The sequence below is a fragment of the Scomber japonicus genome, chromosome 23 (assembly GCF_027409825.1).
Source record: "Scomber japonicus isolate fScoJap1 chromosome 23, fScoJap1.pri, whole genome shotgun sequence".
Classification (NCBI taxonomy): Eukaryota; Metazoa; Chordata; class Actinopteri; order Scombriformes; family Scombridae; genus Scomber; species Scomber japonicus.
The window spans coordinates 12,854,595-12,880,071 of record NC_070600.1 but is presented as its reverse complement, the minus strand read 5'-3'; the positions used below and the strand labels follow the sequence as shown (position 1 = coordinate 12,880,071).

Here is a 25,477-nt window from a genome sequence, read left to right as displayed (position 1 = left end):
AAACAGTCACGGCTAATCATCGACGTTGTGTGATAAAAACAGCGTAAAGTTACATTGTGTAAGAGTGGTGTATGAATGTAGACACATATTTAACAGTCATGCATATTTCTTACCGATTTCTTTCTCTTTTCTTCTGTGAAGTCTTCATGCGGGAAAACAAGATGGCGGAAAATTCAAAGTTGAAGTCTGGTTGTAGCGTGACGTCAGTACGTACGCACGTCACGTGACATGCAACGTTTTCAACTTAAAAGTACAATTGTTGCTTGATTGGATGTTTGTGAATTACTTTGAACCAATGAGACCTTGATTTACATTTAATCACAGTGATATTTTACCTTAAACCAAGTAAAAGACAGAAACATAGCGATTATGGGTCAGTTCAAAGAGAAATCCCTCCTTACATCAATGGTTGCCCAAGTTCACTTTTTTCAGTGTGTGGTATATTCATTTACAGTGTTCTACCGTTTCAAAAACTGTTTTCTACCTTTTTTCGATTTACAGGTTTAGACTGTTGCATTTTTTTTACGAAAAAAATCTGTAATTTTTACATTTCAGTGTGGTATATTCGTTTACAGTTTACTACCGTTTCAAAAACTGTTTTCTACCTTTTTTTGATTTACAGGTTTAGACTGTTGCATTTTCACAGTTTTCCACCGTGAAATCTACGGATATAAGCTATAAACTGTCTTGTGACTTTTTTAAGGATAAATGTTGTATTTTTTACGGAAAAAATCTGTAATTTGTACAGTTCAGTGTGGTATATTCGTTTACAGTGTTCTACCGTTTCAAAAACTGTTTTCTACCTTTTTTTGATTTACAGTTTTAGACTGTTGCATTTTCACAGTTTTCCACCGTGAAATCTACGGATATTTTTTACAGTGTATATGGAGAAATAAGGCTATGTACAGTACATGAAGACACACATAAAATATCATCAGTCAATTCAGTGTCATTTTCTTGATGGTATGCATTCTGACTTTCTACTACTATACTGCAGCTGTTTGGACTGTCTGTCTATCTAATGTCCACCACGGCTTGCACAGGCTGTATTCAGAGTTTGTGGTGAACGTGAATTGACCTGTGGAGTTTTCACAGTAGGGGAGTCTTAACAGGTGAAGCAAGGTGATACCAAACCACCTGTTTAACTTTATGTCAATAATCTCCTACTTACTACCTGCTGCTTATAAGTGAGCAACAGGTAGTAAGTAGAATATTATATGTGAGTCTGAAGAGTCATGTGAGTGGCTGTTTGACAGAGTGACAGAAATGAACCACAGAAGTCTTGTGTACAACAGCTTTGCAATATATGGTATGAGATTTTGTATAATCTGATATATGGGTTACACTACTATAATACATTTGATCAATAATGATATAATGTGTTGTAATACTGAACTGACATATAGGGGAATAATATTAACTGCTTTCTTCTGTAGAGCTAGATGACAGGTGTGACAGCACTCTCATTACAGTTAAGTGTAAGGCTCAGGATAGTCAAATACAAGGCTCAGACATCCACTTGAAAAAACTTATACTGCATCAAATGTCCAAAAAGAGAGCATTACATGATGATATTTCAGTACAAACTCGCCAGAACTATGTACATGAATAGCACTTCTGTATAAATTGGAGATGTGACCTTCATTGTTTAACCAATTCCTTGAGCATAACAAAAGGCTCAATGTAGATAGAGATGCTGCTTAAAGGTTCATGAATAAACTTACTTCTTTACAACATTTAATGCTGTAAATTTTACAACTATTCTGCTTTTTGCTTTATGGTTAAATTTAGTTTGCAGTCCAGATTAAACTGCTACTTAGCCCAGATGAGAACTAGAGTCTCCATCTTGAATATGTAAATGCTAGAGTCAGGTGGAGATTAGCATACCTTAGCATTAAAAAGAAAATCTCTCTAAAATCACAAATTGTTATTTTTATAATTATGTTTGAGTACACATTAAACATACAAGACGCAAAGTGTTTATTAATGAGCTTTAGATGTGGTGTTTTTTCACTAGAGTATGCTAGCTGTTTCCCCCAAGTGCAATTTTTACGCTTAGCTAACTTAATTCTCTCCTCCCTTTAGCTACATACTTGTGTGCATTTACAAAAGTTGTCAGATTGTTCCTTTAAATATATGTTGTCCTGTGTTGTAAAAGACCACATTACACTAAAGTGACACACATTTCTATGACAGCTTAAGTCTTTAGCTCTAGTTCTCAGCTCATGTTGTCTTGGTTTGTCAGTGTGGTTAGCTTTTTTATAGACACTCCTTGTTTTATACGGAAGCTAATAAGGGTCATGAACACAGGAATATTTTCAACATTGAAGTTTCACAAAGTCTGAAACTTCCTACCTGTGTATGAGACATTGAAGTTACAAGCTACAATTTACAAGCACCTTGTTTTTACAGCTGAATCAGACAGGTCAATTGTAGAGTCAATCTGTCCATCATGGTGCCATTGCATTTATCCCCCCTACAGGTCTTGAACGATCTAGTCTATTTTTAAGACAGACAAAGATGAAGGCTCTCCATTGACCCAAGTGGGTTTAAATGTACTTGAGGATTCTGTAGATAATAATCAGATCAATGTATACAGAATTGTTTTTATTCTCTGTAAGGCGCCATCAAATAAAATGTATGATTATTATTATTATTAGTATTAAGTTAGTTTGCATAGTAACAATACGCCGGTAAATGAGCAGGAACGTAATTATATGTTCTGCATTGTGATGTGTAACCACATTATTGTTGACATAGTCTATTTCACTTTCTTCCTTCTCTCCTTTACCTCCTTACTCTAACATTAAATCTCAGATGAAAATCAGACATTGTTTCTTTCTCCATCCTATCTTAACCAAGGTTGCCACGACCCGGGAAAGTTTAGCATCTGAGTTTGAAGACCCACTATTTTACCATTTATTTCTCTATTTGTCTGTCTGCCTCCTCCACTATCTTTCCTTAATGATGGATATGCTCACTCACAGTTTTTAAAGTATCGTTCTGTCCCTCTCTAATGTCATATTCAATATAATAAAAAAAATCATCCTACTCATTGTTTTCTCTTAGTTTCTTGGCGCTCAAGGTCATCATGCCCTGGAAACATTTGATAGATACCATTCAGCACATCTGTTTGCCTCTGTCTGTTCTTCTTTTTTGAAGGTCATGTTACTCAGCTAGTCTTCAAGTATTACATGCGACCATTTTTCACATTAAGTGCTATATGTACTGAGTTTATGTTTCTTTATTTGCCAAATTGATACTGTAAATGACTCTTTCTTCTCTTTCTATTAACTTCTATTCAGAGATGTTATCAGCCACATAGTTCATTTTTCTTTTATGACTCTAATCCAAAACGTCCTTGTTCTCATTGGTCTTAACACTGGCTTTGTCCCTCAAAACACATTTCAGCCAAAAAAAAAGTTTATCTAGCCAGCTGTCCATCTTTATCTCTCCTCTCGTTTTCCAACTCCTTCCCTGACCTTGACTCCATAGTACTTCCTTCCATCTCACTCGAAGGTCATTATGTCCAGGTAGGCTCTCTACTCCCATAACCCTCTCTGTCTCCTTTGCTGACTTTTCTTCTTTCCAAGATCATTAGAGGCCGGTCAGGTTCATAATCTCCAAACAAGTTACTTCACCACCACTGCCCACTGTCTCTGTAAATCCTCCAATTCTCTTATCCTTCTCTTGCTAACACAGTCCCTCCCTGTACTTCTTTCTTTCTCTCTCTCTCTCTCTCTCTCTCTCTCTGTCTCTCTCTCTCCCTAAGGTTGTACAGCCAGGTATGGCGTTCATCATCTCACAATCAAGCTGTTCTAATTAGTGCATGTCAGTTCCCATGGTGATGTCCATCTTGTCTCCTGGCAGGAGAAATAACCTGGCCACGGTGAGCTCACAATGAAGGTTTTTCTTGCATCACACACACACACAAAGGCATGCTTTAGTAAAACTTTAATAAATGACTCTGTTTTGACTCCACAGGCAAGAAAACAGTATATCATGGTGCAGACACAGATTGCAGGGAGGACACATATGGACGCACCAACTGGACCAATGAACACTCTGGCCAGTAGGTGACTGGTGACCTACTGCAAACTGGACAGCACTTGGTTTTCAACATGGCAGCAAAAATGGCACAAATTTTTTTGTACACTAATGTCTCTAAAGAGGAGTCGTTGTTTTTCATGACTTTGGGTTGTGTTTCAGTTTTGAATGTCAAAATGCTATGCTCTATTTAAGATAGAATACTAAAAATGTGGGGTTTACTAAAAAGACCAACATAGTGATTTTTTTTGGTAAGGCCTTACTCGCAAAAAATTCAATCTCCCCATGAAATTAAAATATAAATGTGACAGATTGCTCAAAACTTGAAAAAAAGCTAAACCAAAACTGAAAAGGCAAGATAGATAATATGTGCAAACTTTAGTCTTCAGTTGATGATTCAGTGATGGTGGCAGTGGCAGTGGGAGTAGAAATGAAAGGAGACAGAGAGAACACAGGAGTGACAGAGTCTGACAGAAGACTAAGTGGAGAAAGGGGGGGGGGGGGGGCTAGAAAAAATGGTAAAAGAGAAACAATGGAGAGAGTGACGTAGAAAAGGAAGGAGACAACTGAAGGACAAGGACATGACAGGAAAAGAAAAGAGAGTTAAGAGTTCAAGTTACAAGCGAGAAAGAGTGACCGAGCAGGAAACATTAGCAAGGTCTTCATTTGAAAAGCCTCTTTGTGATGTACTCATAACCAACACAAAGGTAATCTGTGTAGGTGACTACGACTTGTATTCGAATCTTTTTTTACTGCAAAGACTCGCTCTGAGTTAGAAATAAGTGAGCTAACAAAAAAAAGTGTGTTCTAGCAAATTAACTGGAAAAACAACACACATTGAAGAAAGGGTTTGCTATGTGTGTTGAGGTTGTTTAACTTCCACCTTTTAAAATTACTTTTACTTTTCAGTTTCAGTACTTCTGGTTCTAGCTACTGGAGACTGCTGAGCTATGTTTTTAATTGCTATTTTCACTTTTTCAGGTAGTTTTGGTTATATAGAAAATAAATATTTCAAATTAGAGAAAAGAACAACACAGATTATAAGGTCAAAATGTCCTTCTATCTTTGAAACAGGTGTTAATCAGGAAGACACCTCTGATTGTTCTTTGATTGCTGATTGCTCTTCCCACTGCAGCATGACGTTGCAGTCTCTAGACTAAAGCTTTTGTTTTCCCTCTTTATGATCATTTTTTCCAGTACTGTTGCATTGTGTTGCTGATTTAACACACAGTAAGTAAAATAATGCGACTGAAAGGTCAGAAAAAGCTTGCAAGAAATCCTCAGGTGAAAAAGTTACCCTTTTTTTTCCATACAATTTTTTTGCTGTCGTTTTGTATTCCACTGATCATAATAAACCTGCTGTGTGTGTGCGCAGTAGCCTCTTATTTTTTCCGCCTGCTTTTTATGTGCACAAATGTGTGTGTTGGCCCGAATAAGCCAATAAACTTGCCAGCAAATAAAAGCTGGACAGCATGGTGTTGGTGTTGCTGCTCCAGGGTTTGTTTCCTTATACTCGCGCTGCAATGCACCAGTCCCTGTTTGTTTGTTTGCATTTGTATTTGGTGTCAGGCATATGATTGGCAAAAGGATGAAAAAAGCAGGAAAATATACAGAGCACCGACACACACACACACACACACACACACACACACACACACACACACAGTCCTTAAAAACAGGTATTACTGTTGGTGGCTCAACTAGGGAATAAGGGTGTTTAAGCATGGCCCAGCTCAAGAACATATTTGGGGAAAAAACCCAAAAATAATAAGAATAATCATTTTATGTATGTATTTATTTTGATCTTCCCACATGTGCTGTAGTTCATTGTGTGGTTGCAAATGTTACAAACACCCTTGCTTGGTTCTCTAATTTTGCTGAAGCAATTCATTGAAAAGGCGTTTCCTTCAACTTGGACAGTCTCTTGCAATCAGCTCCACTTAAACCAGTTCTTGACCCCCTCATCACCAAATTTTAAATCAGGGCTATTCAGTGCTACCTGGCCATCAGTTCAGGTATGCTGGAAATCAAGAGAAACGAAAATTATCTTTAGAATGTAAGAGGAGTCAGTTTTCTGACAGAGAAAACAGGATAAATCATTTCTAGTGCTGTAATTAGATAAATGATCTATATCGAAATAATGTACTTATGTTTACATTTAGTTGCTTGACTATTTGTGACTGTTGACTAAAGCTCTTTCGTTTTCTCTCTTTACAACAATCTTACATTGATATGTAGCTACAGTTCAGACTTTTTTGTAGACTTGATTTAATATACAGTAAGTAAAATAATGAGACTTAAAGCTCAGAAAAAGCTATGTGGAAAGTAGAAAAACTGAAAAAAGCCCCTGAAATGTTTAAATTTTACAGGTATATACAAGTTAAAGTGAAACTACATGTGATCAAATGACTTTGAGCCCACTATGGATTTGCCTGTGTTGTTATCATGGCCATAATGGGTGCAGCTGATCTTCGGTTCTGAAGCCCTACCCCAAGGCTCTCTGCTGGCCACACTTTAAGAGATGCTACACCAGCTCTCACCTGTTGTACTCATTGCAACAACTAACATGGTGCCAGTCTCCTTCCTCCCACTCACTGCCATCCTTTTAAAAGTGGCAAGCCAAGTGCAAAGAAACAAAAAATCAAATCGCTCCCCACCACCACCACCACCACCACCACCACCCAATTTATTTACAGATCTGCATGATTCACCTGGGTCACATTTTCAGGTCGGAAAATCCGGGTCACAAGTCCCTGTGTGTTTGTACGTGCAGTGTTTCTGGGGTAATTCTGGTTTAGATTTTAAGGTAGGCTCTGTATTATCTATTATGACTCTTACATTTTCTGCATATAAAGATATATCCCCTCAATATGTTCAACAGTGGAAAGATACTAAAATCATTATGAATATTTAAATATGTTTCATTGCACATATTTTTTTCCATTTGTAGTAGAAAAAAGCAGACACGTTAATGCAAAACAAATACTGCTTATATACTGTATATATTATTGAATGTTAAATGATACTGCTGCAGGACAGATCTATCTTGTTATCACAGAGGATTAAGCAAGTTTCTCTTTAGACAGAATCTGACATCAATATAAATGAATTTCAACTATGTTACATGAGGGAGAGAAAGTCTTGGGGTGTTCACCTCGAACCCAAAGGACTTTTCTAATCAGCTCTTTGTTGCAGTTCTTGTATCGTAAGCTTGCTTTCCTGCACTGCTTTTCCCCTTTCTGTCACTCCTGCCTGTTAGGTTTCACTTTGTAAGTTAAGTCGGCTTGGTGCAGATCCAAGAGGAGAACAATCACTGCCCTAACAACTTGAAATTATCGCCTCTCTCTCTCTCTCTCTCTCTCTCTCTCTCACTCTGTCTTGTTCTCTCACTGCAGCTGCTTGAGAGCTGAATTGGTATGGATCCAGAGAGAGCAGAGAGAAAAAGAATCCATGCTCCAGCAACTTTAACTCATCTCCTTCTCCTCCCTTTATGAGCCACAAACATACAGTACAGTGCAATACAGAGCTACCCACCATCTTTGCTCAATCCGTTTTTAGTGTTATCAATGTCATGTGGACCCTAAACAAGTTGTTGCCATTACTTTTAATTGGAAGAGACAAATACACCCAGGCATTTACACAGAAACACACGCCAAGTAGTCGGCTTGAAAGCTTTTAATCTTTCAGGCTTCTGCAAATGTAAACAACCCAGATAGGTGTAACTACGGCATCCACCCACCACAACAAACCTCACCACTCTTCTCCTGCCCCTCAGACTAATGCAGTAAAGACCCATGTCTATAAAACTTTTAAAGAAAAATAAGGTTTCTATGTAAACTAAGATATTGCATCTCAACTTTCAAGATGTGAAGAGTGCAGTTACAAGCAAAATTCTACATTTGCCAAGCCACCAAACCACCACTATAAATCATCATGTCAAAGCTCATTAGTGAAAAACTAATAATTATGAATGTATTACAGTATGTATTATAACTCTTACTTTTTCTGCTGCAAAATTAGCTCCTTGTAGATTTTATTGGTGTTAATTCACTTATGTTTTTTTTAAACAAATCAGCTTATTAAGAAAACAAAACTTCTTATTGGAAGCTGGGACTTAAGTAATTCAAGGCAGGAAACTATACAGAACAAAAAAAAGTTGACTTTTCTCTACAAACAAAAAATGTGATTCCAAAAGATGCTGATTGGGATAAGGAGAGGATTCAGAAAATCCCAATGATTGGCTACAGATATTATATTATGCTTTTCCAGATATACTATAACTGCTGTTTGGCTGGTATGAGTCAGTATTAATGCAACTACAACAGTGCATTTTTCTTGAAGACATGTGATGAATGTGATACATTTGAAAGTATTGTACTTACATATTACCGTGATGAAGCCATAGACTGTCTGACTACTTCATGTTTAATTCCCAGCCTCTGCTCAAATCTGTTCCATCCTCCAGACCAAATCTTGAGCTTTATTTTTCATGTTTTATCCAACTTGATCTTTAATTTTAGCCTGCCAATGTGATGCATTTATGTGCTGGTTCGACACATGACAGACTTGGGTGCTGCCTACCATTCACCAGCATCCTTACTCCTATAGTATTCTTCCTTCACTCTTCCTATATCCTTCTCAAGAAAAAATGACAGGGTAGTGCTGTGTGTGAAGTGCACACTTATTTATTTATACCTTAGTTATTTTAAGACTTTCATGTCTTTGATGAGTGAATTATACATCTATAGAGATATCAAATTTGACCAAAAAAAAATTCTGGCAGACGTAGTTACATATTATACACTTTCTGTTGAGCCATCTGACACATTTGCAATGGCAGGTTCCCTCTTTATAATGTCAACATCAAACCATTATCCGCCTATCTTTCGAGCCCCATCATCTAATCTAGTATTTTATGCTTTCTCAAAACACTCCCAGGGACAGTGTCTTTGGGTAAATGAGAAAGGTTCAGTAATTCATTGGAGGATAAAGTTTGTGACCTTGTGGTTATGAGATGATTTCTTTACCCTCTAGGCGAGCAATAACAGAGAAACACACCTTCTGAGAGTGCAATCAGCACTTGACTGTGAATTGGTTTTTGACACTCGCAGCGATGGCCAACGGAAAGGAAACACCGCCGCATATCTTGCACGCTTTCCCACACATACACAGACGCACAGTTCAGGCAATTTCAATCTCACCTCTAAAACTAAATTAGACAAGTTTATTTAATCCTCACAATAGGACTCCTTTTCTTTATCTCAATTGCTTTCAAATAAGGCATTATGTATTCCACACAATGCTTGATAGAGGAACACAGGAAATGAGAAGGTGTACAGAAAAGGAGGAGGGGGAGGGGGGGTAGGGTTAGAAGGGATTAATAAGAGAAAATTCAAATGAGGCTTCTGATATTATTTGGAAGGAAATGAGTAAATGTTTTTGAACTGAATTTGTTAGGGATGGAGAAAGTCATGGGAGAGAAAGTAGAAAAGAAGAAAAGTGAAAGACCAAATCACCATCTATAATGAACTGAATATAAGCAGATAGTATGTTTGGGAAAAGCCAAAAAAGAGTTTAACTTAATTTTGAAGGTGAAAAGCAATATGACATGCTTTTATGATAAGGATTAGACCAATCAGAAGTGGAGCTGGGCTTAGCTTTGTTAAAGTATGAGCTGAATTAGTCAAGTCAAGGTGGATAAACACTACAGGATTACTGCACTCTACTTAAGCATTTCTAGGCCCCCAATTTGTCCTTTTTTAAACTTTTCTGCTGCAAGAATAACCTAGAATGACCTAGGATGTAAAAAGTATAATAAAATATTTTTCTATTATACAGTACAGTGAATGCTTTCCAAAGGACATTTTGCTCAAAAGTAGGGAAATGTGAAAAATTGATATTACATCTATTTGAAGCATCACTAGAGGTACACTGAACATATGCTTAGTGGTATATAGAATATCATCTATGGAGTGAAACCACAATGTAGATACGTATTTCTTAAAAAGTCTCACCATTAAAGTTGACAGCACGGATGTAGCTGAGCAGCTCTTTGCCATCGATGTTGTTGGCCATGCGAGGGCAGAGACCCGGGTAGCCGTAGCAGAGGTCCCGGTGCATGCGATGCAGAGCATGGGCCATGGCATACACCGCATCCATCACGAACTGAACCTTCCCCTCTTGTTCGTAACTGGAATCACGACCAACTTTTTCCAAAGCTGAGAGAAGAAGATGAGAAGGGGAGGTTGAGACATTTTTGATTCATAGTGATATGAAAGTGATAATAGAGAAGAAAGACACAGGTTAAGATTTTTTTTTAAAAAGAAATGAGAGGAAATCAAGAAAAACCCAAATGGGTAAAAAAGAGATTGAAAAAAGGGAAAGGAGCTGTGACCATCAGACAGGTAGCAGGGCACTCAGCCTTACTATGACAAATAATTCTTCTCAGTCCATTCTCGCCCTGGTAGCAAAGCTAGAGAGGAAAGAACATGTTCCTTTTTTACATCTTCTGAACCACTGATAATGGCATTTCCTTGTATGAGAGGAAGGTAAGGAAGTATTCAGAGAAGACCAAAAATGTGTCCTGATTCTGACTGATGTCACATGGCTGTGTTGAGGACTGTATATTCTATACATCTGATTATGATGTACAATATATATTTAGCTAATGGCTAAAACATTAGCACCATTTAGACATTCTCTCTAGTGTGTTCAGATCTTTTTATAAAGCTATGTGGCTTATCTCATTACTGCAGTGTAATGTACAAGTTCATCGAGTTTGCCATTTGCCTTTGAGCTTCATGCTTGTGTGCAGCACATGCATGCACACACATACAATATACACCAATAATAACCTTCCAACTCCAATTTATTAACAGGGTTTATGAAACGACTCATTAGTATAATTAGCTGAGGAAAAAAGAACAGAGTGAAAATAAAACCTCCTTGATCCATTAAGGTGGAAATCAGTAATTGATTGTGACATTCATTTTCTCTGGTTTTCATCAAGAGGTTCAAGGAGTGGAACTGGAAAGGAAAGTCCCGACATCTAGAATTCATTATCGTTCTCTCTCTACAAATATTTACTTTTTTCTAATATATTCCTCATTATTATCTCATCACTCTCTTCTCTCATTCTCATACTTCATTTCTGCTCCTCCCGTATCCCTCTTCCTCATATTCTTTCTTTCCATCGTCGTTTCTTCTGTCTCGTTCTCCTCTCTTGGCTTTATTCATCCCATCCCCCTACCCTTTTTTTTTTTTTTTTTTTTTTTTTTTACAAGTAGCAGTCACCTTCAGGCAGATGCAAACTGAATCAAACCCCATCTGGGCTGAGTTGAATTAACAAGAGCAGATGCCCTTCCATCAATAAGAGCATCCATAAGGAATTAATGGGGTCCTGAGAATGAAATCCAATCCACAGTTATAGAAACCTGTCAGGTGCTTTGTGAGGCTTTCTATATTTGTTGTGTGTTTGAGTGTTTTCTGTTGTTGGTGTGTGAGAGAGAGAGAGTGAAGTGTGTGTGTACCTTCTCAAAGATCCTCCAGGCTGTTGTCATTAAAGGTAATTTTTTGTGTATATTAGGAGACAAAATAGATGGACTACCTGCGAGGAAAATGTGATTTGTAACACTGGGTTATCTTGCTGCTAAATGGGAAAATTGTTATGAATTGGAAGTTAAGAAATACAACCTGTTTCAGTTTGAGTAGTTGGCTGGAGTTTATTGATTTAATTGAGATGGACAAAGCAGCTGCTACACTAAGGCACTTTGATCTAGGCCTGAGGGGTCTGTGGGATATAAAAAAGGTTATATTTGAACTATTTGAACAACTATTTGAACAGATTATGTGTAAAGGCGTAGTTATTCAGGTATCTACCCACCCTATCTGTATATTTCTTTGCATTTATGTTGTTCTGTTTTTTTCCTGTCATCTGTGTATGTATTGTGTTTGTATTAATAAAAGGGAAACTTACATATTAAAAAAAACAACCCCTCCCCCTTCCACCACACACACATATAACTGTCGCTGCCTAATAGATGCAACACCATGTACAGAAGACTCTCTGTATTCTCTGCCTTTGAGTTTTGACAGCGTTTTGTCTCCTACTGGTGCCCAGTGTAACAACATCTGGCTAAGCTAGAGCAACTATTCCCAGCCTGTGCAGAGATTTAAAACTGGCTCTATGGCTGCTTGCTTTGAGGCAATGCAGCATTGATTTCATGAGCACATACAGGGTTGTGATCCAGCGGGCTGTGGTTTGAGCAAAATATCTAACATTACCTGAAAAACTGCCTGCTCAAGGCAACACAGTGAAACTGAGGGTCAAATCTATTGAGTCGTTTCCTAACAACCAGACATCTTACAACTTGTTGCTCATCAAACATGCTGTTTGGTGTATCGCTGCCTTTAATTTGACATTTCATTAGAAAACCAGCTGCACATATGACAGTAACCTTTATTTATCCAGTGAAGGTACGCACCTTTTGGCCAACAACCTGCTTGGCATTCATAATTACACACAATCACGTCTCAGTGGTCGCTGAGAGAAGGGAGCTCTTTTCTCATTAGCTCTCTGAAATCTGGCCATATGCCCAGTTTCTAACCTCACAGCCAAATCTGTATATAATTGTCCTTATTTTCTATTAGTGTCCAGCAAATGTGGCAGTGTAAAATATTCTATGCACACACACAAATCTCTCATGTTCTTGATTCTGGTCCAAAAAGATTTGTTGTAGTCTAAAAACATTTTGATGGTGTCTGATGGTGGCTGTACCTGCTGATGTTAGCATGCTACGGTAACATGCTAAACTAAGACGGTAAACATGATACCTGCTTAACATCAGCATGTAATCACTGTCATTGTGAGCACGTTAGCATGGTGCAATGATACAGGCTAGCAGGGCACTTAATAATAAGATGTTTGGATTTTGAGCAGATATTCCTGCGACAGGATTAAAATGAAAAGGTTTTTTTTTTCTATGAATACAAAAAGAATCACAAATTAAATCCATAATCACACCATTTGATACACTTTTTGCAGTGTGATTGCCTCTGGTCTGATTTCTCTAATGGGACTCTTTCATTTCTAATATAAAACGTCCACACAGGAAAAACAACTGACTTTCCCATATGGCCATATGGCTTATTGCACATGCACACGCACACACACACACACACACACACACACACACACACGCGCAGGCTGATTATGTGCATCATCTACTGCCCTGCTCCCAGTGCATCAGAGAGTATTGCAAAATACAGTTAAGAGAAACAATCTCTAAAACTACTTAAATGATGATATAGTGTACTTCTAACACACCACATCACAGCAAAGTGAAAAAATATAGATTCAAGCACCAGGTAAGTGGTCATTTGTGCAGCATTAACCAGAAAGCAATATATACAGGATCAGTAGAACAGAGCACCATGAAACATCTCTATACAGTCTCAATAATCAACCAAAAACCCTTGAGCTGGCTGCCTAATGTCCTACCATAATCACTGATCTAATTATGCTAATCGTCCATGAATAAAGCTAAACAAGACATTAATTAGAAGCAAATACCACATGGGTGGCATTTAAGTGATACCACACCTGGAAATCAATCTTTTTAGCAACAAACACTTTGCTCCTGTAGGCTCAAACAATTGCTGTTAAAAGTTTGCAGTTTCATCCATCATGGGAAAATGGTCCACTGGTGAGTAATTTTCAATTCTAAGAAAACAGTATCTTAAACACCCACACAAATTCAGCACACATATTTTCAGATTATGGGTAAACACACTGTTTTCAAGTTGTAGCTTTAAAGCTCATGCAGTTAGCTACTTATGGTTGCTACATGCAATTCATCACATTAAACAGCATGAGCAGAAATTCAAAGGCAGTTATTGTTTCTTTGGGATTATTTTGGTTTTAAAAACTGGTGTTTTTGTAACATGCTGAACTCATGAATGGACAGATGAGAAGGTGGTTATGTTGCAGTAAAGGTTTGAGACCTTTTTTATTACATTTGGATAATTTGACTATGGAAACTTGTAAATACTGACATACATATATATTTATTTCCCCAAATACTATGATATAATGAGAACTATATATCCTTAAAGGGAAAATATGCTGTGTGTATCTGCTGTTCAAGTGCTAGTCTAAAGTTCTGTTAGCAATAAACTTTATTAACACCATTCAAGTGTTTTTAAATGCAATGTTAAGAGGTGACATGCTGCTATGTTCAAAACTAGAACTCGGATGATCATTAAATGAAACTCAAATTGGTGAGGAAGAGACAGAAAAGGGGGAAGTATCCTTTACAAATGTGCTCTGATACATGGGCATCAATAGAGAGATATTGATGTAAGAATAGGTCTTGATCTTTTAATGCTGACCCATGAAAATTACTGATGGCGGTCATTATTTTAATAACCATATTTGTGACTTTATTACTGTACGAAATGGTGATGTGTTTGCATTCAGCATTGGGTCCACATGCCCATTGAGAGAGAAAAAAAAGTGCGACAAAATGTTTTACTTTGAGCCCTAGATCAACGTGTCATGAGATAATGAGAATTTCTCTCTGCTGTCCTTATGAGATGTGAAACGACACGATGCATCATTAATCAGCATATCGCAAGAAAATGCAATCCTGCCTTGAGACAGTTAAACGACTGGCGCTGTTATGAGTGGGGGCAACTGGGGAAACACGCAGTCTCTGTTTCCTGGGATTGCATCAGGTGTTGTAACCGGAGCAAGGGATGTGTATGTGTGTGTGTGTGTGTGTCTGTCCGTATGTGTGTGTAAATTGTATAATACAATACAGCTTTTATTGGATCTGTCTACCCATTGTCTGCAGTCAGTTAAAGGCTTGTCACATCAATTAAGTGGCCACAGATCCAATCATTTTATCTCCTTTTGTAATGAGTGTGCAGGTGCAAAATAAAAAGACATCTTTAGCTGAGACTTTAACACATGAAAATGATACATTCATTAGAAAGCCTTGTTTGCTTTTTTTGTGTGTCTGTTTGAAAATGAGAGATGAGTAAAGGACAAACGGGTGAAGAAGGTTGAGTTAGAGGCAGAGACAAATGGACAAAATGCTTGTGCGTTAATATGCACCCTGCCTGTCATACACTTTATACTCTTTTTCCTTTTTTTCACCCAACATCTGCTAAATTAAATTCAGCCTTTCTGCTCACTGTTAATAATATCGGAGACCACAGGCAGCTTGTTTGGTTAGCTGCTGCTGTGTGGTAAGAGAGTATTTTCAATCAAAACTTTGAAAAAAAAAAAAAAACAGATTTGAGAGGCTGAAGTAGAGATGAAAAGTAACTTTCATGTCTCATAACAAAATCTACAAACCAAAATCTGCATGAGGACACAATCATCTCCATATCTGCCCCTGAGTCATTTTCATATTTTGTGGTTGATTATTTGTTCTCATTGCATAGGCTGCATGCAAGAGACTCTGTTTAATAAGAGCCACAGGCATAGCAAAGACTTTGTTCAAAAATGACTTATGATGAAAGTTTTGTTTGATTTTCAGATAATCTACCATTTGGAGTTTCTCAAGTTGAAGGTCTGCGAAAGGTATGATTGCTTTAAAGAGATCTTTTAAGATTAAGTCACGGTGGCATTTTAGCAAACAGGCTCTCACCACGTACCTCTTATCCTACATGACACAACACTTGAATCGTCTAACCTGGCACTTCAACATCAGTGTAGAGGTGGTGGTACTATGACTCACTCTGATGAGAACAACAGGGTCGCTGAAGTAAGCAGCGATCCAAATATAAACCCTTAAAAGTGACGTCTTGAAAGCACGTAGTTCTTCTTTGCCCCCACCTGCATCACTGTACACATCAACATACTTTGCAAGGTTGAAAATCAGCAAATAGTGATGTACAGTAGGGCAAGCAGAATCTAGACCTGATTTGATTCTTGATTTTGAAAGTATGTTTCATTGTTAAGAGCTGTGTCTATTAAGCTATACAAACACTTATTCAGTCCCAGAACTTTACTTGTACTTCACATCTCATGGTTCATTTGTGTTGAGGCTCAGCAATGAGACTGAAACCAATAGAATATGTGCTTTAGTGCTTTGACAGCGAAGTCACTGCTGTGTCTAATATAAACACAAACCGATACATTAAAGCAGCGAGGTGAGGCTAATGTATGAATGCTGGCTAAGTGGTTTGATGGATGCCTTCATGGACCAGTGTGCTAGCCAGGTTTTATACACAGTGATTGATGGCACCACGGATGACAGACAGACTAATGATTTGGACAAGCTCCTTAATTAAACATCAATTAGGAACACATATTCAATTCCCTCCTTCTCCACTCCTTTCCCCTAAAATAAGTCATTTATTTTCTTCCCTTTTTCTTTGTTTTCTCAGGCGGCCTCGCATACATGCATTCATTTTCCTTTTTAAGATGCGGATGCGATAAATTTGGGGATAATTAAATGAGAAAATGTATTTATAAACCACAGAATAATGCAAACTCAATTCAGATGGCGATGAATACATTTACATAAAGGTTGTTTAATTAGCGTTTCTCTCATTTATCAAACATGTCTGAAAGGCATCAGGGAGATGACAGAATAGGAGGATGCAGCCCACACGCACATCATAATTCATAGACGTTTATAAATCATTGTTGGAGCAATACACATAGAGCTGTTTTGCTGAGAGTATTCATATGTTTTTGCTTTATATGTCACAACATGAAGCAAGGAAAAAGTTGCACTCGCCCGCCCGCCCGCCCACACAAACATAACGCACACACACACACACACACACACACACATAGTTATAACTGTACTCGTCTGGCTTTGAACTAGCTGCAGGGCTAATCTGCCAAGAAAGAAATGAATAATCAATAGGAAAGAATAGGAAATGAGCATCAGACAGAGATTCTGCTCTACATGATTTGACAAGAGAGCAATGAAGCCAAGGGTTATGTCAATACACCGCAGCACAAATACCAAGTCATCGGATTGAATTGTGTGTGTGTGTGTGTGTGTGTGTTGTGTGTGTGTGTGTGTGTCTAGGTGTTCCTTAATTGGTGCGTACATTTTTTTTGAGTGGGCAGAATCTGAGATCAATGCCAAATATCATTTTAATATCATTCAGCTGGAGAGTATGTACAGTGTATGTGCCGAGCCAACAGTCAGATCAATAACATAAAAGTGTGGAAAAATCTGTCAAGCATCAATTTTCTGAGAATGTTGGTGCAATACATCAGTTTTTAACTAAAGGCAGGGTGAAAGGACTGGTTTGATGACTAAATGACTGATTGAACAGCTTTCTTATACAGCCTATTATATTTATAGTTGTATTTCAATTGTTCAGTTTATTGCTATTTCTATGGGTTATATTAACATTGTAATTGCTGGAGTGGGAACATGGCATCATCGCTATAAAAAGGTCAGATGAGACAGGATTCACAAATGGAAAATGATTAGGAAATGTTGTAAACAATTAAACAGTTAAGAGCTGCAACAATTAGTTAATCAATGGGTAGTTGCAACCTATTAAATTAATTACAAACCATAGATGGAAATGAACACCTGCCACTGGCTAAATGCTGGTGAATATGTTATATCACTGCTTTCCTTCATTTTCCCTTTGAAATGGGGCCTAACAGTGATTTGTGAGGACTGCTTACAGACAGTGCACATGAAGCTACTGTCTAGTTTCATAAAAGACATTGCAGATACATTTTGGAGTCCTACCGTCCTCTCACATGCTCTTGCATCTGTCAAAAGTATGGCATTTCTCTTGATTAGTTAAACGTATTAAGATGAATGTAGCAGTGTGCATGTTGCAAATTTGGTAAAACAGGCTTCCAGGGATTTGTTTAAGGACTAGCTTAAATCTGAAAATCTAAAAATTCCCTCTGGTGGTTTTACTTATCACCCTATTCAGTGACGTAGAGGTGCTCTACACGGTGTGTCAGAACCCTGTGACATCACTATAGCCTGTAATTACAGAGCCTACTTCTGACCACACCCATCAGTGATGCTGGATGTAGTCGCAGGTCAAATGTCTTGATACTTTCAACCAGGGAGGGAAGTGGAAACACTGCTTTTTCCATATAGAAGTAAGTTACTCTTTAAATCTCAACTACTTGTTTTGCTGTTTTGTTGCAGATACAAACTTCTTTTTAAGAATCTTGCCGCATCTGCAGATCTTAGCAATTAAATTACTGAGTATAGAAGGTCAAAACTGCCAAAACAAGACCCAAGTTGTCATCATTTAATGGCTCTCGTTGGCTGCCTGGTGAGTTTCTTTACTGGCTGAAACTGCTCTCTTTGAGCCTTCTCATCCTCATCTTTCATCCTCTTTCCCCTCTCTCCTCAGACCTCCTGTCAAACTGCTGCAAGAATGTTTTCTGCTTTAGAAAGAGCAATTCGCTGCAGAACACCACTTTTCATAAATAATGTGATGCCTCTGACATATGTGGCTAATATATATTACATCTCTACATTATTACTGGTATATATTACTGCTGATAGTACACACAGCTAATATAAATTATTCATTCATCATTATTCATATTATGCTGACTCACGTCAGCACTCTCCCGATGTACTGCTCTCGAGAACGTACATATACGCACAAAAAAAAAAGAATAGAACACAAGGAGACACAAGTGAAGGCCGAGAGCGAGAACAATAAAGGTGAGAGTTGAATCAGAGAAGACAGGATTGGAAAACACAACCTAAACAAGGAGGAATGAGCGATGATAGAAGATAGAAGACAAGTTCATGTCAGGAATGTTTAAAAATGTAAAGGAAGCAAACAAATGAAACAACAGAATACGAGGAAAGAAGAGAGGAAAATAATGGGGTGAATGTGGAGGTATTCAGCTGAGAAAACAGGCATTGTTGAGCAGAGGACGAACCGTAAAATCACATTAGTAGAGAAGCACTTGTTCCCTCCAAGCTTCAACGACCCAGTATTTCATACAGAAATGTGTGTGTATTTGCAGTTGTGAGTATGGTATTTTTATATGTGTGAATACATGCACATACATGTCTTCAGTTTGAAATATATGATGTGATACACACACCCACTCTAAAGGAAGAATGGAGCAAACATGATGATAAATGTGGCTCTGGCTCATACGACGTCTAATTAAAGCAGAAAGTACTGTTAAACCTACTTTAGCATCTGAGAAATGAAAAAAAGAAGAAACCTGCAGTGCGTTAAAACCTGGCTCTAATTTGCATCGTTTTTGGTCATTAAAATTGGTTGATAACTGCTGAGATCTGAGAATGTGGCAACATCACTAGAACAGAGTGCAACAGGGTAAGAAGCAGACAGACAATTAGACCAAACTAACCCCAAACCTTATGCCCACCCTGACCCTACCTTGAGGACTCATTTCACAGTGATGGTTGTTAAAAAGGAGAGAAAAAATTCTGTGCACAAACCCAGCCAGGAATGATGGTCAAAATCTAGGCTAATTAACGTCTAGGTTGAACAAAACAAAACTTGGTCTGCATTAAATGTCCTACAGTTTAAATGCTGAATCTAAAGCTGCACTAATCAATATTTTTACATAAACAATGGGTCAAATGGGTCATGTGATGTGTAAGATGTCACTCATCATGACAAACCAACAGAGAGTTATCACCCAAACGCTGCAGTTCCTCTCGACCCTGTAGAGCTTTTTATCGGCTTTGAGGTCATTATTATTAGCAAAACAATATTCTGATAAATCCACTTTACACAACCTGCTTAGCAATGAACAGCAGGCAAACCCAACAACTAGCAGGTGAACATAGAGGAGCATTTAGCAACTAAACAGCCAGGTATTTCCCTAAGGAGTTGGTGAAGACTCAACTCTAAATGAATGCCAGTGTTCTTCTGCTAAAATGCACAAAAAGGCAATTCACCAAATTAACTTTGCAGTATGTCAGTGTTGGATTCACAGTGCATAACCTGAATAATATCATTTTAATTTTTAATGTGTTTAATGTGGGCTTCTTCAGTAGTGCATGTTTTGTTGTTTTGTGTGCTGCAGCAGTTTACATGAGGATGTGCCTTTGGGTGTATATCAGTGACAAAGAGTGGTATGTGACAGGGCTTGCTCAAGATGGATTACTGTGTGTGTGTGTGTGTGTGTGTGTGTGTGTGTGTGTGTGTGTGTGTATGTGACAGTGACAGATGGGCGGTTCAACATTGATCCATTCAAGTGCACAGTACTACATGTGACAGCAACAAGCACTCAGATGCACATGTGCTCTCTGTAGAAGGCACAGAGGATACACATGCTCTGTTTGGTGTGTCTGCCTCTCATCAATCAGTCACACACACATATAAGAGTCATCTATGAGAGCAGTTAAATAACCGTGTCCTCTACAAGAAGACGAAAAAGGATCATTTCACTGCAGCTTAATGGTACTTCGCAATCTCACCTACTGAAAACGAATGTTGCAAAGAGCCATAAAGCACTGTCTGCCTCTGTATCCCAGCCTGCAATCTGTCTGTCTTTTCCTGTATGTCTCTAATTGTCCATCAAGTTCTCCATCTGTGTTTGTCTCCGTGTTTCAGTCTGTTCAGCCCTAAGGCCTTTACACAGAGGAGATAGAACAGTTAATCCAGCCTGCGAGCCTAATAACTCTCCTTCCCCATCTACCTCGTTAGGATATGGTCTATTTGTAGCAAGTGAACATGTGTTTATGTGAGAGGGTACTGTAAATGTATGCATGTTGGGCTAAGTCAGGATCTAATTAAATCATGGAACTGTTGCATGCATCACACACAGACAGATCCATGCACACATTTCTAGTGTTGGATCAAGACTTTGCATCATCAAAAGCACACTTTTTATACCAACTAAGAAATGCATCCTCATGCTCGGAAAGCAAGGACATCAAACTATCGCCTTGTATCCTTTAGAAGATAATTCTCCCATTAATAACACTCTGTAAAGTATTAATATTTTATATTAAACTGGGGAAATGTAAAACTTTGTGTGTGTGTCTGTGTCTGTGTGTGTGTGTGTGTGTGTGTGTGTGTGTGTGTGTGTGTGTGTGTGTGTGTGTGTGTGTGTGTGTGTGTGTGTGTGTGTGTGTGTGTGTGTGTGTGTGTAAGCATTTGATAATCTTCTGTGTTTGCCCATTAAGTAGGAGCCTTCATTAGGCAGCTGCAAGAAGAATGAGAGCCTGATGGTAATCTTGCTAATCAGGGAGAGTACACCATGAACATAAAACTGTTAAAATAGGATTTTCTCTTACAACAGAGTGAGCACTCCTTTTTCACACATCCTCTACAGTGTCATTCTCACCTGACAGAGTGTTTGACCCCCTTAGTAAATGTTCAAATATGCCTAACTCTCAAATTTAACAACAACAAAAAAAAATGAGCCATATCTGACTGACTTATTTTTTACCTGAGCACACATTGTGATACATTGAACATGCATATAGAGTCATAATATCGTGTTTGGAAGGGTTGTGTACTGTTTATCTGTACCTACATCCCCAATTAAACTTTGAAATACTTCTTTATTCATTACACCTGGAGATCTAATCAGACACACTGTATTTCTTGGTTCACTATTCATGGTCTGTATCTGCACCATATGTTTCCCTCCGTTTACTAGGGTGGAAACACTACTAAATGAGTGTTATTGGACCCATTAAACCCAGCATGGAAGTGTAGTTTCATCCATATACAGCTGCATAAAATTTACATTATTACAAATAGCTTTGCAAATAGCTCTTCAAAGAACACCGTCATAACTATTCACTGTAAATGTAAGCACTAACGTAAAAGTATTCCTCGTTTACAGACCCAGCTTACTTTCATTTGCCACATTCACAGTGAATTATAACAAAATGATACAGGAGATTAGTTTTTGTGGCCATGTGTAGGATTTAAGCTTCGACCACACCAGTGAGTAATTGTGAGAAAATGAAACAAGAGAAAGAAAATATTCTGCTTAGAAATAGTTCTATAGTTCTTTTTGTTCACAGACATTTGTGTGAGATTTTCTGTAGCAAATTAAATTTCATAAATCCTTAAAAAAACAGCAGATTGTTTAAATGCATTGCACATCAGATTAAATTTAAAGCTGACACACCTCAACTGAACATATTTGCATATATAAATTATTTTTAAAAATCATTTTGTCATCACTAATGTAATTGAAGCAATAAAATATAAACGTATTGTTTCCTTTTGTTCCGTACAGTATTTGTTGTGTTTTAAATCTATTATATTTTAGGTGTGTATAGTGCTATGTCAATACTGTATCATAAATATTATCATGCCAATAAAGATACATTTGATTTCACTGTAACAGGAAAGTAAGAGATGACAGATAGAGACATAGAAAGACGGTGAGACACAGATTCACACAGAGAGGAAGTTGCCTAAAGAATGACAGTCAACAAAGTAAAGAAAGATCACAGGAGGTGAGGAAAAGAAAGATAAAATATTGGTGTCATTCCCCGGAGAGCGACACGAGTCGCAACCCACATAGAAGAGAAGACAAAGACAAAAAGAAGAGGAAAAAAAAGAACGACAGTGTAACAACCTTGTTTCCTGCTCACACTGCACTTAAATTCCTCTGTGTGTACCTGAGGCTTATAGCTTCTGTCACAACCAATGTGCTATTCACTGGTGCAATGGATCCACTCATGTGCCCAGATGGAAAAGTGTGTGGACAGAATGTATGTGTGTGTGTGTGTGTGTGGTCCAAGTATTCCTCATGTTGTGGGGACATAAATCTGTTTACATAGTCATGTTATGGGAATACAAGGCTTAACAAAAAACCTTAATTTTATGGAAAAGACTTTAAAGTTAAGTTTAGTTGGAGATGTGTAAGGTTAGGCATGTGGTGGTTATGATTAAGTTCATGATAAGTCTCCAGAAAATGAATATAAATCAATGTAATGTCCTCTGAAGTGATGAAATATGACTGTGTGTATGTTTGTGTGTGAATGTGCTTTCTATTTTCCACATTGTTGCACTGGTGTGTTTGTCATGTCTGTCTCAGTTTGTTTGTGACTAGTCCAGGGCAGGGAGATGCTGATACCACAAAAAAAGGGTGTGATGATTTCAGAGCTCAACCGGTGTCACAGAGCGGTGAGTAAAGGTGGAGCTACCACCTCCCATTCATTTTCTATGAGGAGCTACAAATCCCTACTGTAGAGCATGATGGGATTATAAGCAGAGAGAGAAAACAGGTGGGCAAAACCTTGTTGCTGTGACCTGGAAGGGATGGAAAATTGCAATATCTAAGATCTGCTATGCATTTCATGGAAACAGATTTATATTTCAGACTTTTATTTTACAAGCATTTCATTTTTTGAAGGCATAATTTTTGGGTGGTTGGTGTTTGGTCTGATTTTACCAGCTTTAATATGTGAACAATATGATAAAGACAGTTCATAGTCTTTAATAATAACTAATATTTTATTTCACTGAGATTTGTGTTGTAATCTTTAGTGAGTCTTTGAGATGTGTGAAGACAGACACCTGTGAAAAACAAGGCCAGTGAGACAGGTGTCAGTGTATCACATTAATTAAGACAGAGCATGTGTATTCATTCATGTTTTGTCTTTTTTTGCAGCCACTGGGTGTGTCAGCATTTGTGAGAATGTAAGAGTACAGGCTTATCTGCAATCTGATGTCTGCCTCAGTCTGCTTCCCCTCTGGCATCTGTTTTACCTGACTGCACGTTTCAACAGAGCAAAGACAAAGTTTTATTCCAGTGTCTGAGTTGTCCTGGCTGATCTCAGCATAGCAGCCATCCTTGAATAAAAGAAGGTTTTACTTGACTCAGAAGCTTCGGATATCCTTTTTTTTCTTTTGTGCTACACTATTCCCTTGATGGAAGATGAAATGATGAGAGATGAAAGTTGCTGTAATGTACTCTAAATAAATCATTAAATGTGGTTATTGGACTGGAGAACCAGTCCAGAATTGATGGTACAGCAGCAGTAACAACCATGAAATAATAAAAACTACAACATTAGTTATAGTTTTACAGTCTACAGAAAACTGGATGTATTTTCATAAAATATGCATTGGCTTCATGTAACTCGTCTTGCACTAAAGAATCAAGTTAAAAGGATTTCTCTCAGGTTAAAATGAAAGACAGTAGCAAAAGAAGTTGCATCGTGATGTGTGAGTCATGTGGTTTAAGAGAGCGACAGCTGACTGATGAAACAATGATGCACTCAGTCAGTAGTTGTGAGGTATTTTATATGTTGGTTTGTTTTCTGAGTTCAGTTGTTTACTGTCATTTAGATTCATTTTAATATGTATGTGTTTAACAGCCCACAAAATATATGGTAACCTTTATAACATAATAGTTCACCAAAGTACCAGCAGAATATTATTCAAATAACACAGCATGATTTGCATTTGAACAGCACCTTCAAATAACAGCTGTAAATAGAACAGGAAGTTTAGACAGTGGGAAAATACAAGCCAGAATTTCATTGGGCCGCATTGTATGATTTTACATTAAAATGGTTTGTACGTAATGGAAAGAGGCCCAGATGTTGGTAAAGTTGATAGGAGGTGTCTATGATTAAAAATCAGACAATGGTTGACAAATAAAACATAAAATAAAATAAATCAGGCCATAATAGCTTGCTGCATTTTTTGGTTTAGCTTGCTGCAACAGTAGGGGGTCCAGATGAAAATAGATTTTAAAAAAAAAAGAAAATCTGAAAACCATTTTTAGATATACTCTGCAAGGTGTCAGGCTTCTATATCGGATCAGATCAACATCAGATCATGAGGTAAAAAGAACATCTCCGCAACAGCAGTCAAGCTTTATCCTGCGCTGCCCAACACATCTGGTCAAAACTGATAAAAGTCACTGAGGACAAACAATGTCTAAATATTGAATTTAATCTGGGACAATGAATATTACTGCAAAAAAGCTGATGCTGTTTGTATATGTAACCTGGCAGGGGATTAGGCACAGGTCATGTCAGAAAGACCTGTTTTCACTCATGCCCTTCTCCTCTTCTGTCTCTTATTGGTTTGTCCACCCCCATTTGTTATTTTCCTCTCCTATTCATGCATTTTATTGTCATTTCTTCACCTCTTGATATCTAATTTGTGTATCCACGCGTTATTTATTCATTTATTTTCTGCATCTCTTCCTGATAATTTTGTTTATTTACACTTGTTGACACCATTTCCTTTCTATTTGTCTGTCCCCCTCAGCCCATTCACATGTAATAATCACACCCATTTCCACATCCTCCCATCAGCTGTGTCACCGTGGCGACCTTGAGCAGCAGGCTGCTGATTGGGTTCTGTGTTGATGATTTGGGGGTCGCGAACCCCAGCACTTGGAATTAATGGACTCTGTCGGGCAACTACAGGACCCTCGACACGTACACGCCCACATACACAGATGCCAGTGCAAGTAATAGACGGTCAATGGGAG

The 25,477-nt window shown here is 37.9% G+C and overlaps 1 protein-coding gene across 1 annotated transcript in view; it reads right to left on the bottom strand.

Moving 5' to 3' along the window:
• Positions 1-25,477, bottom strand: part of grm8a (glutamate receptor, metabotropic 8a) — a 229,371-nt gene that overhangs the window by 39,353 nt on the left and 164,541 nt on the right. The window contains exon 6 of the mRNA XM_053343944.1: positions 10,062-10,265. Coding sequence (XP_053199919.1) covers positions 10,062-10,265 — 204 coding nt within the window. The remainder of the gene's footprint in view (positions 1-10,061; positions 10,266-25,477) is intronic.